Source organism: Plectropomus leopardus, chromosome 18 (genome assembly GCF_008729295.1).
Source record: "Plectropomus leopardus isolate mb chromosome 18, YSFRI_Pleo_2.0, whole genome shotgun sequence".
Classification (NCBI taxonomy): Eukaryota; Metazoa; Chordata; class Actinopteri; order Perciformes; family Serranidae; genus Plectropomus; species Plectropomus leopardus.
The window spans coordinates 2,608,589-2,621,572 of NC_056480.1; the positions used below are offsets into that span (position 1 = coordinate 2,608,589).

At 38.3% G+C, this 12,984-nt stretch overlaps 1 protein-coding gene across 1 annotated transcript in view; it reads right to left on the bottom strand.

The window, feature by feature from the left end:
* Positions 1-12,984, bottom strand: part of pleca (plectin a) — a 120,301-nt gene that overhangs the window by 33,258 nt on the left and 74,059 nt on the right. The window contains 6 exon segments of the mRNA XM_042506556.1: positions 586-752; positions 4,863-4,955; positions 6,087-6,164; positions 8,592-8,681; positions 9,989-10,003; positions 12,431-12,492. Coding sequence (XP_042362490.1) covers positions 586-752; positions 4,863-4,955; positions 6,087-6,164; positions 8,592-8,681; positions 9,989-10,003; positions 12,431-12,492 — 505 coding nt within the window.

Below are 12,984 nucleotides of genomic sequence, written 5' to 3' on the forward strand. Positions count from 1 at the left end.
ACCTCAGTGTGTTCAGAACAGACATTTTTTTTCCCAAATATTGCTGAAAAAACTGCAGTGCCTGAGCTACCTGATAGATTTGTGCTCCGTAACTATTTGATTGAAAATGAATGAATAAAATGTTATGAATGAGCGAGATAATTTATCAAGTCATGTCTGGTTTGCTGCTGTGAAACTCCAATATGAACATGGCATTCCTGCCAGCTGCAATAAATAATAAAAGATACTGCAACATGAAAAATGGAAAAAAAAGTCAAAGAGGAGACCTCTTAACTGTGTGTAAAATTTATGTCCTACGGGGTGATAAAAAATCTCAAGTCCAGGCAAGTTTTTATAACCAGAATTTCTTTCTGCATAGTTTAAAAAATGCTTTAGGGCAACAATTCTCCATGACATATTCAGTGCATCATTAGTGCTGTTTATTGCATCAAATTCTCTTCAATCCTAAGTCTTGTCTCTCCTGCCCTTTTCCCAAAGTTTGCTATTAGAACAAGACATCTTATGGCAAATGCATTCATTTTAATAGTATAGATTGCTGGTAATTTCAGTGCTCTAACTGTCATTTACTCAGGATCAGTGTCTCACCTGTGTTTGTGTATGATGGCGTTGAAAAGCTTGCCGTCCCTCCAGCTGGTGGTGAAGTTGTCGCAGCGCAGGCCCTGGTATCCCTCCACCATCCTCTGAGACCAGAGCAGCAACTTCTCTTTGGCCGTCATGTCGTCCGACTGGCCGTTCACCTGAATGTCGGAGATCTGACGGAGAAGATGGTGCAACTAGTGAGCGACAGTAAAGACGGATGAAAGCTATTGGGACTATTTTGACTTTGATTTTGAATATTGAGGTATGAGATGAAATTTAAGTGGAAAAGGTCATTTTTGCATATCTTTAAAAACAAATAAATATATTTTAAAGATTTTTGCTGCACCAAACAAGCATGTTACCTTCTGTCTGGAATATGATTTTTAGGCCAGAATATCTAATGTACTGTCATTTCAAATAATTGTTAAGTCTCAACAGTAAACCATTTCATATCTAAAAAAACTGGAGCACTTGCATTGTCGCTTTTCAGCTGTGTTTAAAGGAGGGTTTCACTGAAAATATCTGATGACATGCAGCTCTTGATCTTTTTTAGTTTGAACTCGCTTTTTGTCACTTTGGACAAAAGCATCCTCTGAATGACTTTAATGTTAAAAAAAAAAAAAAGCTGGGAAAGCAGTCAAATCAAACAACCCACAGACAAAGCTGTGTGTTTCTTAATCATTTTATCAAAGCTTTTATGAATAGTGTTAAATTAATTAAGTTTTTCGTGACGAAATTACTTTCATTTTTTATATTTCTGTACTGAATGTGATTGAAGTGTTGGTTGAAGGGCAGGAAAACTTTTTCCAGTTTGCCTGCTGATTTCTTCCAGACATGAAATGAGTCACATTTCAAGCCTTAAACAACAACCACCGCTTTCACTTGGAGAGCAAACAAAACATCAAACTCACTGTTTTGGAGAGAAACACAAAACCTTTGTGATTATACGCCAGCCAAACAGAAATCATACGAGTGTGTATGAGTCACTGATCTTACAAAGTTACACTGTATGTTTCAAAGTCGATTTCTCAATAAAAACTCTGGCTGCTGTGAATGAATGTTGGACTGTGAAGCCGAACCTCCACAGGCAAATTCCTCTTTTTTAAGAAGCTGTGAGGCTCAGCTATGAGTCACAAGAACACACGGCTAAAAAATTCCCTCAGCAATAAATCTGTTTTTCTATTAAAGAAGACAGACTACTAAATAAACCACAACTTTAATCAATCCAGATGTCCTTTAACTTCACTGTGTTGACACAGAGGGACTTAAAATGAATTATTCATTTTGATTTTGCAGCCGGTTGACTCGCTGTCCACTTTGCATTAATCCATCACCCAGTAGTTGCTGTCTGTGCCAAATCTATAATCAGACGTATAAACGGCACTTATGAAAAGTCCTTGATGTGTATTTGGTCTGCTCAAGGTACCAGATGGTCGAGGCTCTCTACGAAATCATGCACACACTGCAAGAAGCTGCAACAATCACAGGAAACCTTTTGAAGATTAACTCAGATTTTTTTTTTTTACTTGACTTTGGCAATAATTAGTTCAAAATAAATATCTGTGACTTGTGTTTGAGTATTTGGTGTCAGTATCCCATGACCTGTGATTTTTATCAAAAAATGAGACCAGAAAAACATCCAAAGTGAAGGAGATCTGCTGTATATTAGCTGAACATTATGCAGTAAAAGTATGTGTGGTAACTCTTTTTTCCCCCCGTTAAAGATTTTTTTATTAAGGGGAGTTTTTTCTTAGTCCCTGTTTGGGTGAAAAGACAGAGGGATGTCGTACCCTGTAAAGCCCTCTCGTGCAAACTCATGAAACCTTCACTATGTCCTGTCAATAGTACATGAGACAGATAATCAGTGAAGAAAAAAAACAGTCCAGTTGCCAGAAGTTTGTAAAGTGAAGCTGTACATGAGCTGACCGAGCCTGCCAAGCTGTTTGACACCAAAAAAACAACAAAAATAGATGAGTTTTTTTGGAGTCATCGCTGCATTTCCAGCCACTTTTATCCACCAGACATGGGTGTTTTTTTCGTGATGTGTCACTATTTTCTGTGACAGCACAACAAAAAGCATTTTTTTAACCAAGACATCTCAGTGTTTCAAGCCAGGATTGTACCCCCAAGACCAGATAAAATATGAACTTTACCTAACCATAACCGAGTGGTTTTTGTGTGTAAATCTGACCACACGTGAACCACAGGGTTGCTGAAATTTAAAGTTTCAATGTTTCAGCTACTTAAGTGCCAATGTAACATCTGCGGTTTGCAGAAACCTACAATGACCACATTTTTTCTGGTGGTTGAGCTGGAAAAAAATTAGCACTAAGAGGAAAGCAGTGCTCCTCTTAGTGCTACTAATGGCATTTGCAAGAATAAACCAAATGAATGAGACAACCAATCAGAGCCGAGGACTCTCGAACACAGCTGTTAAACTAAAAACTGCAAATAAAATAAGCAGCACTCAACAAATATGAATCAAGATTCTGTTACTGCATTGCCTATTTCTTGTCTCAAATGTTTCATATTTGAGTGCATCGTTTAGCTGTAAAATGAGAAAGCTTGTTTCGGGCGGTGAGCAGTATTTTGTTTCTTGCAAATGCTACAAGCAGCACCAGGAGGAGGTAGAGGAACATGCTTTTTCTCACAGAGCATCTGCCTTATGTAAAAAAATAAAAGTGACAGTTTCAGAAAATATGTCAAAAAAAGTTATTTTTATGAAAGGGGCCAACTGAAGCTTTAAGTAAAGACTGCACTTCCAGTCCTGATAACTGTCTCTTACTGGAACAGAGCGGTTTTATTACCACAATATACTATTTTCAGTGTTTTTAGGTATGCTGATGAGTCATAGCAAAACTAGCAATTTCACTTACAGGCTCATTTTTTTCTGCAGGAAAGGGCGGAGGAGGGAAAAAAAGAAGGCATTTCTTCCTTTTGCTATTTTCCTTTCAGAAGGGAAACCCCGGTGCTGCAGTGTGGACGTGGGCACAGCGTGACTCAGAAGCTGAATGGAAACTGGACCTCCACCCTCGCAACCTCTTTTTAAATGTGCCGAATGAATCCCGACTCCCTTTCTGTCACGAAACAGGCCCATTATTCGTGCTGGTCACCTGAGTATTAGTAAACTGTGACTTGCACCTGGGGAGCTCAGAGGAAATCGACCATTGTTTATGATGACGAGCATGCGCCAAAAAGATTATGGGTTTGTTCTGACAAAATAATAGCTTTGTTTTATTTCTTGACAACACCTGTGGGAATAGTTAACTTTTATAACATTTACGAATAACGGGAAATTCTTTTTCTCGTTTCCACTGCAGTTTTTTGGAGCTGCTACACCCACGTCTTCTTCCAGCTTTCACATGGGAATCACTGAGTCACGCGGGATGGGAAGAAGGATCCCACAAGCAACATCCCGACATAACCATCGTACCCATTATAGCATCAAAGAATCTCCATGTACTCCCACTGTTATTTTTCCAAAATCTACCAAACCATCTGCTAAATGAATATCCAAACACACCTCCTCCTAATCAGAAACACATCTGCCCACTGACTAATGCTTTCCTCTAATGTGGTTTTTGCTGCCATAGGTGGTGCAAGCTTATAATGTTTATGTTTGTTTGAATGGAAATCCTTAATTTCTGTCATGACGGCACGAAAAAGAGCTGCACAGATCTGCAGAAAAGTTTTTAAAAAGTTGACAGCTTGACTGAAGTGTGGACATCCTTCTTTAAAAATGAATGAATAGCTTTTTTTCAGTGTTTAGTCTTTGTGCACTCAAGGACAGGAGAAGCGGAGGTAGTTGTGTATAAGAGCCTAAGCACTGCCAAATGTCCAATAAAGCCCATTTGGAAATGATTGGCTGCTGGACTCCGCTGTGCTGTAACTGCTGTGTCAACATCAGGATAAATTGAGGCTGATGATTGAAGCCCGAAGAGGGAATGGCTCTCTGATTTTCCTTACCGTGCCGAGGAAGCAAACTAATCGTATGTAATGAAAGTAAACTTTGTGAAATGCATGTTACTCTCACAATGGAAGGATTTGATCTTATGCAATAAAGCGCCAATGTGGATTTTTAAAGACAAACACCACATGCAGTTCAGGAAATGTGAGTCAGCTCTTCCCAGCAGGGCTCAGTCAATTTGAATACATGCAAAATCAAGTAAATGAATTTTAAATAATGACTGACTGTTTGTGTCCAATAACTCATGCTCTTGTTTAACTTCACTGCTGTAGTAACAGCAATTTATAGTAAAATTTGCCATTAAAAGTGACATTACCTGGAAGTGAAGGATGATGGTCCATATCAGCCCCAGGGTCAGTTTGGGGTTTCCATCTGCAATGTCATCATTCCTGATGTTGACCAGTTTGACCTGAAAGGTGATTGGATAACAATAAAATGTAATGGTGAGTTTAAAGGTGTTTTTGCATTGTTAAGAGTTGAAATAAAGAAACAAAACAGCAAGAGAGTACTCGGTAGAGGACACGTGTATAGCTGAAGCCATATTCTGTTGGTAGCGTACTTGACGCGCCACCTCCAAACCACACTCACCACCAGTACAAGACTACTGAAACTCTACTACAATGCTACTTGTAGTGACTAAATATGGGGCCAAACATAGCAATAATACATTTTATCCATATAAATTATTCAGAATACATGAAGATTTAATTTACCTTAATAATGACTGACAACTGACCTGAAAGAATATTGTGCTGCAATATTTGTAGAACTTTTTAAAGCCTTTGACAGAGTTTGACTTCTGTTTTGTTACAGAGGCTGGTTAACATAGGGGAGACCTCAAAAAACATTCAGTGGTTTGACAACTTGAGTGGTAGAACACAAAGTGTCCAAAGGTTTTTACTAGCATTTTGAATATACAAAATGGTGTCCCGCAAGGGTCCATATTGGGTCCTACTTTATTCACAATTTATGTTAAAAATTTAGATACAAAATTTATTTTCTATGCAATCGATACTATTTTGTATAGTTCTGCCTCATCTTTAGCAAGTGTGACTGAGGGCTGCAATCTGCTTTTAATGTTGTTCAGATGAATCTGTGAATTGAGACAAAATCCTGACAAAACCAAAATTTCGAGCCTTCCAAGGCTGAAGCAGATAGCAGACGATGAACATCAGATTGTTACTTTAAGTAATAAAGTGACTGAAAAAATCTCAACAAACATACAAACATACAAACATTGCAAAAATGGAATATCCTCTTACTTTAAATTAAATGTTCTCCCTCCATTAACACTTCAATCTCAGGACGTCGTCATTGACGTGCGTCATTGACTTTACCAGCCTTACTCTGTTTTATATTTGTGTAGATACAACATTGCTTTGTAATTTCTATTGCCATTTTGTTGTTTTGTTGTAGTTTTTGTCACTATTTGAACGTTAGCTATCTATGTGCTATTTGTTTGAATTTCTACAGCATTTTGGTCAAATGTAGTTGTTTTTTAATTGTGCTTGATTTGGTTTTAAAATTGTTATTTACTAACCTGTCTGTGTTTGAGGAAGTCCAGGGCGATCTGTACATTCTGCAGCTTGTGGAAGCGCATCCGGCCTTTCTCCCGCGGCTGCAAGAGACGAGAGGACACCAAACATCAGGAGGCGGACACAACAACTGAATGATCAACAAACAGCAAGGCCCCATGACTGAGGAGCAGGTGTTTGAGTGTCCAGCAACACCTTCTGTGCTTAAAACAAAGATCTATTCTACTATAGAGAAATCATTACAGTCATGGTCTGAACTTAAAAACAAAATGCAGCAAATTTGAAGTGCGATTCAAATTTTTGCGTGATTGTGATCAAAGCGTTTGGCCAGACCTTTGACCAGATCTGACCCTAAATGACCCTGAAATGCAATAACAAACCAGCCAGGATGTCTGCAGGTGACAGCATGATAATGAATGATACAATCTCAGTGATTCCCCCGATCATCAGTCACAATATTCATTTTCTCTGAGATCTACGGTCAACTTCTCCTCTTACAAAACACTTTTTACATCTTATACTGTCTGAGATTTTAACTGTAGCGCAGTCAAGTCGAGCAAAATCCACATGTATATTTTCTAAACCTGCACAAGACCGTAACCCCTGGAGTGATGGCCATGGCATGCATCGGTGCTCCACTTTTTAAGCTTTAAGCCGGCAAGAAGCTTTGTTGCAGAATTAGTTAACACATCAGCCTGCAGTGATGCAACTGTTTTGCTTTCAACACAGTGAGGGAACCCAATATTTAAACTATGACATCTCAAATTACAGAAGGACCATGCTGCTGGTTTCTATGTTTAACTACAAATTACGCAAAAAAATCTTTTCATATTTCCACGCACCCATCTGTTTCTGTTCAGAAAAGTTCAGTTTAATATTTAACTAGAAGAAACAAGATATATCCTTAAGATAACAACAAACACTGATTCATGTTTATTTATTTGTTTTCTGGTAATGCAGGTTAAAAATATCTTTTTAGTGCGTTCAGTCAAAATCCGCTGATGAAAAGTACTGGATTAATTAACTTAGCTGAAAGAAAATTACACACAGAACAAAAAACAAAAAAAACATTAAGTGAATGTGGTCATTTCTGGAATTTAAAAAAAAAAAATGTTGTTTTGGGGCCAATCCTGAAAACTCAGCTTTCCAAATTCCCTCCCTATTTTTTTCAATAATGCACTCTTCAATTCTTCATGAACAATAATTTGAAATAACATGATCACTCAACTTCATACACAAAAATAAACTACAAATCACGATCATAAAATGTTTAAAATAAAATAAACTGTAGACATGACTCCACTAAAACCTTAAAACTTCTTATCTCCTAGAGCTGAGACAACATGTTTATCTCTAAAGTTGATACTATCACGATACTTGAGTGCTGTTTCGATATGAATTGCAATGAAGGATTGCAATTCTAAACGTACTGTGATTTGATATAACGTTTAATTGCAGTTTTTATTTACTTTTTACACACTGAAGCTTAGGGAAAAGTTATATAATACACTGCAAGTCGGCCAAATTGCCAAAAATCTGTCCCAATAATCAGCCAGGCCAGCAGTCTGTTGATCTTTAATCTTCTATATGTGTATTGCTTTTTTAACTTTTTTGTCATCCTTATTTATGTTTATTCAACCATGTTCATTTGGATACATTGATGGCAGCTGCTGCTGATAAGCACCTAAGCATATCTCATAGTCCTGCAATGACCATTCTGCACTGCACTTTTAATATACAATATACACTGAAAAATGTCAATAATAAAGATTTTGATTTAAAAAATTGCAACACTTTCATGAATAGATTTTTTTCCCAATCCTACTAGCACACTGATAAAATGGAAGAGGACAATGTTGACACAGAGAGGGGACGATACAAGGAGTGTGACTGTCATCATGCACAACCCAGCAGCCACCTGGGGTGGTGACACATGCCACGCCCGACGCCCACAGTCCAGGCGCCACTCACCAACCGCACGTTCCTCACAACGTCACGTTCCCTCGGCTACCACAGCCAGAGCATCGCAAGAGAGGAGGGCAGAGGCACAGGGGGCAGAGGTCAGGGCAAAGGTCAGCAGGAATTAGATAAAGGAAAAACCAGGGGTCAAACAGGTCAGTGCAGAAAAGGTTACGAGATGGAAGCAAAGAATGAAAATTAGTGTTTTAAGGCTACATCACCAGACGGTGTGTTCCCAATAAAACAGGTAAAAGAGTGCGCATAACCTCAGCATGTTCTGAAATGTCCAAAAACCTCGAAAGAATCAAAGTCGACACATGCAGGAGCGAAGACAAGAAACCCGGCAGAGAAACATTTGACTCAGATAAACATTTAGAGCAGTTGGAGTTAACAACGAGTGGACTGGACAGTAGAACAAATGCGACGGCAAATTAAGTCATTAAGACAGGAGAGCAGCGACAATAAGACACGTTTGGACAAATTTGGACAGGACAGAGGGGTTACAGCAGAAGCGGATGAATAACTAAAGGTCAAAGGTCGCCAAAGCTCACCAGTGTCTCTCCAGAGAGCACCTCCAGCAGGGAGATGAGGTTGTGTCCATCTCTGAGGTCCTCGTACAGGTCTGTGATGTGTCTCTGGGTCTGAGGACAGAAGAGAGGAGACAAATGAAAAATTTCAGTTTTTTAGTGAAATTACATCAGTCCCAACATTTTGTCTTCCAACAGGTCAGCATCAGTGTGTTCAAACATAATACAAACACTGAAACTACCGACCAGCTCAACACTGTTAGCAGAAATGATTTCACACATCTGACAGAATCCCAAATGTCACCTAAAAATGAACAAAGCAACTTAAAGGGAAAGAGCCACACACAACAGTAACTGCGGCAGCGGCCGTCTGCCGTCTCAACCCGGTATACATTAGAGGTTCTTCCAACAGTTTAAAAAAATGTTTATTAAAGTTTGAGCCATTTTTCTGATATCGTTTCACTCATATTAACCCTTTGTAACCTGAAAAAAATGCCTTGATTTCTTTCAAAAACATGGAAAGAAGGCAAAAAGCAGTTAAAGAAGAAATGAACTAAAACTTTGCAAGAAATTGGGAAAAATTGAGAAAAATTACCAGATTACCAAATTAGTTTAAAAACAAACAGACAAACAAACAAACAAACAAGGCAAACACGATTTTGAGAAAAAAAATAGCAAAAAATGTATAGTCATTTTGAAACATAATTTTAAATATATTTTCCTTTTTTTTTCCCCTAGAATAAAATATTCTGTTATTTCATTTTCACCACATTGCCCGTGCGAACTTAGAGGTGGAAATGAAAGCGAGAAAAGCATGTATGTACGATGTTGTACATCAAAGCTGAATCATTAAGTTGTTCTGCAAAATCTAACAGACATTAGAATGACATTTTGGATAATCATTTTAATGTTTGCCTTCATTTTCTCTTCAAAACAAGTTTGGCAAATCCTGATGTTTGTTTGGAACATCTCAAATGATTTGATTGTTTATTTCCCATCATCCTCTGGGTAGCAGTAACGGTGCTGCGTCTGTAGTGATAATAAAATATTATGTCACACCCAGCAGGGAGCATATAAGAAATATGGAAATAAGAACCAGTTTGCAAATAAAAATATTGAACACACTTGTGAAAGTACCTGTACACGTCATGCAGGCACCTTACTACCTCGTTTCTGTTTTTAATTTGTTTTTTTTTTTAGCTGTTGTGTAAAGTTACAGGACATGTAAAGACATGTTACACTGCAGAAAAGGCTCTTAAAGCAGTTAGAAAAGAGTCAAAGAGTTCAAATGAAGTGAAAAGGGTCTGAGGTTAGCAGCTAAGGAGCTCAGGTAACAGACGGGAGTGAGAAAAGGTCAAAATGTTATCACAGACATGCAGGCAGTAATGACGGTTTTTCCACTCAGCACTCTGCGCACCTACCTCTGCCTTCCAGTGCTGATGGGAAAGGATGGGAGGACAGGATGAAAGATGGAAAGAAGAGAGAGTTTGATGAGAGGAGATATAAAACTGCAGGGACTCGTGACGGAAAAGAAGAACAAGAGACAAACACGCAGACGCTGGTTTGAATGGACAGACATAAACAGATGGTCATTTTCTTTCTTTTTTTTTTAAATTATTTGACTGATCCAACCCAAAGCTATTTACAACTGTTTCCAGTCTTGTTTTTATGAATGAAAGTCTGTTTTTGGTCTGATCTGGATTTTCAAAAGTCAAATAAAACGCAGAATAACGTCTGGTTTTCATTCTCTGTAATCTGAAGAGATGTAAGACACGCTACAGTAGACGGCACTTTTGAGACGGCGGACCATGAAAACGGAGCGCTCCTGGCCTCAAAGTTTAATCCCATGACTATGTTGTTACCACGAGTCCAAAATGCCTTGAGGGCAGCCAGATCGCCGACCCGCTCAAGTTCTTTTGGACCCAAATCTGAGGGATTTCCAGACAAAGAAACGACTGACGACAAAAGCCTGTGAGCCGTCTCAGAGGGGACAGAGGGAGGACAGCAGACATTCCTCTCAGTTTAACACACTTCAGTAACCGTGTGAAAACACAGATTCATCAACCCGAATGTGTCGCTGGAGCAGCACCGAGAGCCGGAAAACGCTGTGCTTTAGTTAAACAGATGCTAAAAACATTCCCTGGAAACATGATTAAGGGTTTATAAATGCAGTTCGGTTTGCAAACAACTGCAATTTCAGTGTTTGTATTGTGTGTAATTTCACTAGGCTGTTATTACATGAAACCTAAGCAATGTTACAAAATTAGCATTACTCTCCTCTTGTCATAAAATAATGACATGAGTTATTCTAGGGCAGTTTTAAAACCCTTAGGGACTGTTTACCGCATTTTAAACGCATTTTATTCTTCATTTTTTGATCATTTTGGCTGTGTTCATGCATATGGCATAAATGTTGGCAAGATTGTGTATTTTTGTTTAATCTTGGAATTTCCAGCTCAGCTAAGTCTGAAATACTGTGTGAACAAAACTGTTACATTCATGATGCTAAGTGCCAAAAATCTAACTCAAAGCATAAAAACACGCATTGTATTATTTCTGTGTGTCATTCTGGGCTTTTGGCTTTGAATTTGTCATTTTTACTGTTTTCCACCTGATGACATTTTTATCATATTTGGCATATGGAGAAAATATATGCTATTTCCTCTTGGTGCACTGAAACAATCAGTGTTGCTGCTAATCATTGACATATTAGGCTGTGTATCTAATTTGAATGTATTACATTAAAAAGGTTAAAAACTGATTAAAAAATTAAACTAATTCTGTAAAATCATTTTCAAAATGTAATTATGGTAACTACAAACATATTGTTTTCTGGACTTTTTTTCTTTAGCATTTTTTAAAAATAATTTTTTTTTGTAAATCTACGAATTTTGTAGGACAATTTTTGCCAGGTTTCTGAGTGTTCAAAGGTTCATATATGTTTGCTTTATATATCTGCACATATTTACTCTACTTAAGACTTGCTTTTACTTGTAAATGGCGTCTGGATGCAGCACAAGAAAAGTCATGTTTATCCAGGTTTCAAAGGGTTAAATAATCAATAATTTCTTTTTCTTCTTCTTTCACTGTCATAGCACTAATTAACTGATATGGAAAATAACTGCGACTGTAGCTGCAGCCCTTTTCTCTGCACTTAGAGCGGGGCCGGTGGGTTGCATATTCGACACAGGAAGCTCCTTAGTTTAAGGGGTCAGGGGCCGGAACGCTTCAGTTTAAGTATTGCCTTACTGGCCCCGACATTCAGATCAGGACTTCAGTCCTGGAGCTTCCTGTTCCCCTGCAGAGCCCTGAGAAGCCGCCCTGATGTCAGTCTGGAGCCCAGATGTGAAACCGGAGCGAGCCCGGCCCACGGTGCTGCTGCTGCTAAAGCGAGGCCAGGTGTTCCTGGCTCACTCCCTCACACGCATACGCTCGACACACAGAGCATGTCTGGAGCTTACTGTGCGGAGAAGCGATTTGTTTAATGTTTTTCACCTTTTTCCAAAGAGGTTACACTGTTTTTGTGGTGTAAAGAGTCCAAAATCTGATTTTGCTTCATGTTATGTTTCATGTTTTTATGGTGCTGTTTTCAGGTAACTTTTTTTTCAGCAGTGAGACTCAGTTAGATCTGACAGTCTTTTATCTCCTAAGGAAATATCTTTGTGTAATTTAAGCTGGGTGGGATATGAGAGCAAGTGCTGGAATGTGAATGGAAGAAAACAACCTTTAGGGTTGTTTAAGGACAGCTGGAGCCCTTGTTATTAGTTACTTGCTCCAAATGATCTGAAGCGAACATTTTATCAACATTTTGAGTTTCAGAATCGACAATATTAAGTATCTGTGCTGTTGCAGTGGGATCTTACCTTCATCAGGTGTTTGTTGACCCATTTCGTGAAGGTCTTTTTCTGAACTCGGTCCCGTTCATCTGTGGAGGGACAGAAGTCAGACAGAAGCTCAGTTTAATCAACTGTGTTAATAGAAGAGTTTTTGCATGTTTTACTATATTACTTACAACTATTAAATATCTAATATAATTGTGGAACAGTTTTCCAAAACATACTGATCTACTGACATCTAACCTTCGAGCAAGTGTATGGTAACGAAAATCATCCTGGAGAAACATAAAACTTGCTTCTGATAAATAACCCATTACTGTGAATATTTTGTCATCTTTAGTTCTTCTCATATTCAAAATGCTGATGCACATTAAAAACCAAAATCTACTTGCTGGTGCATTCAATTATGCTTTAAAATGGGCAGTTTAAAAAAAAACTCAAAAGGGACTATCAATGATGTAAAATCAACCCAATTGCTAGAAAATGTTGGCATTATAAATTTCTGCAAACCACAGATGTGTTGCGTTTGTACGTTGTTATGTAACGGATACGCTCAAACTATGTTTCAGAGATCTGCAGAT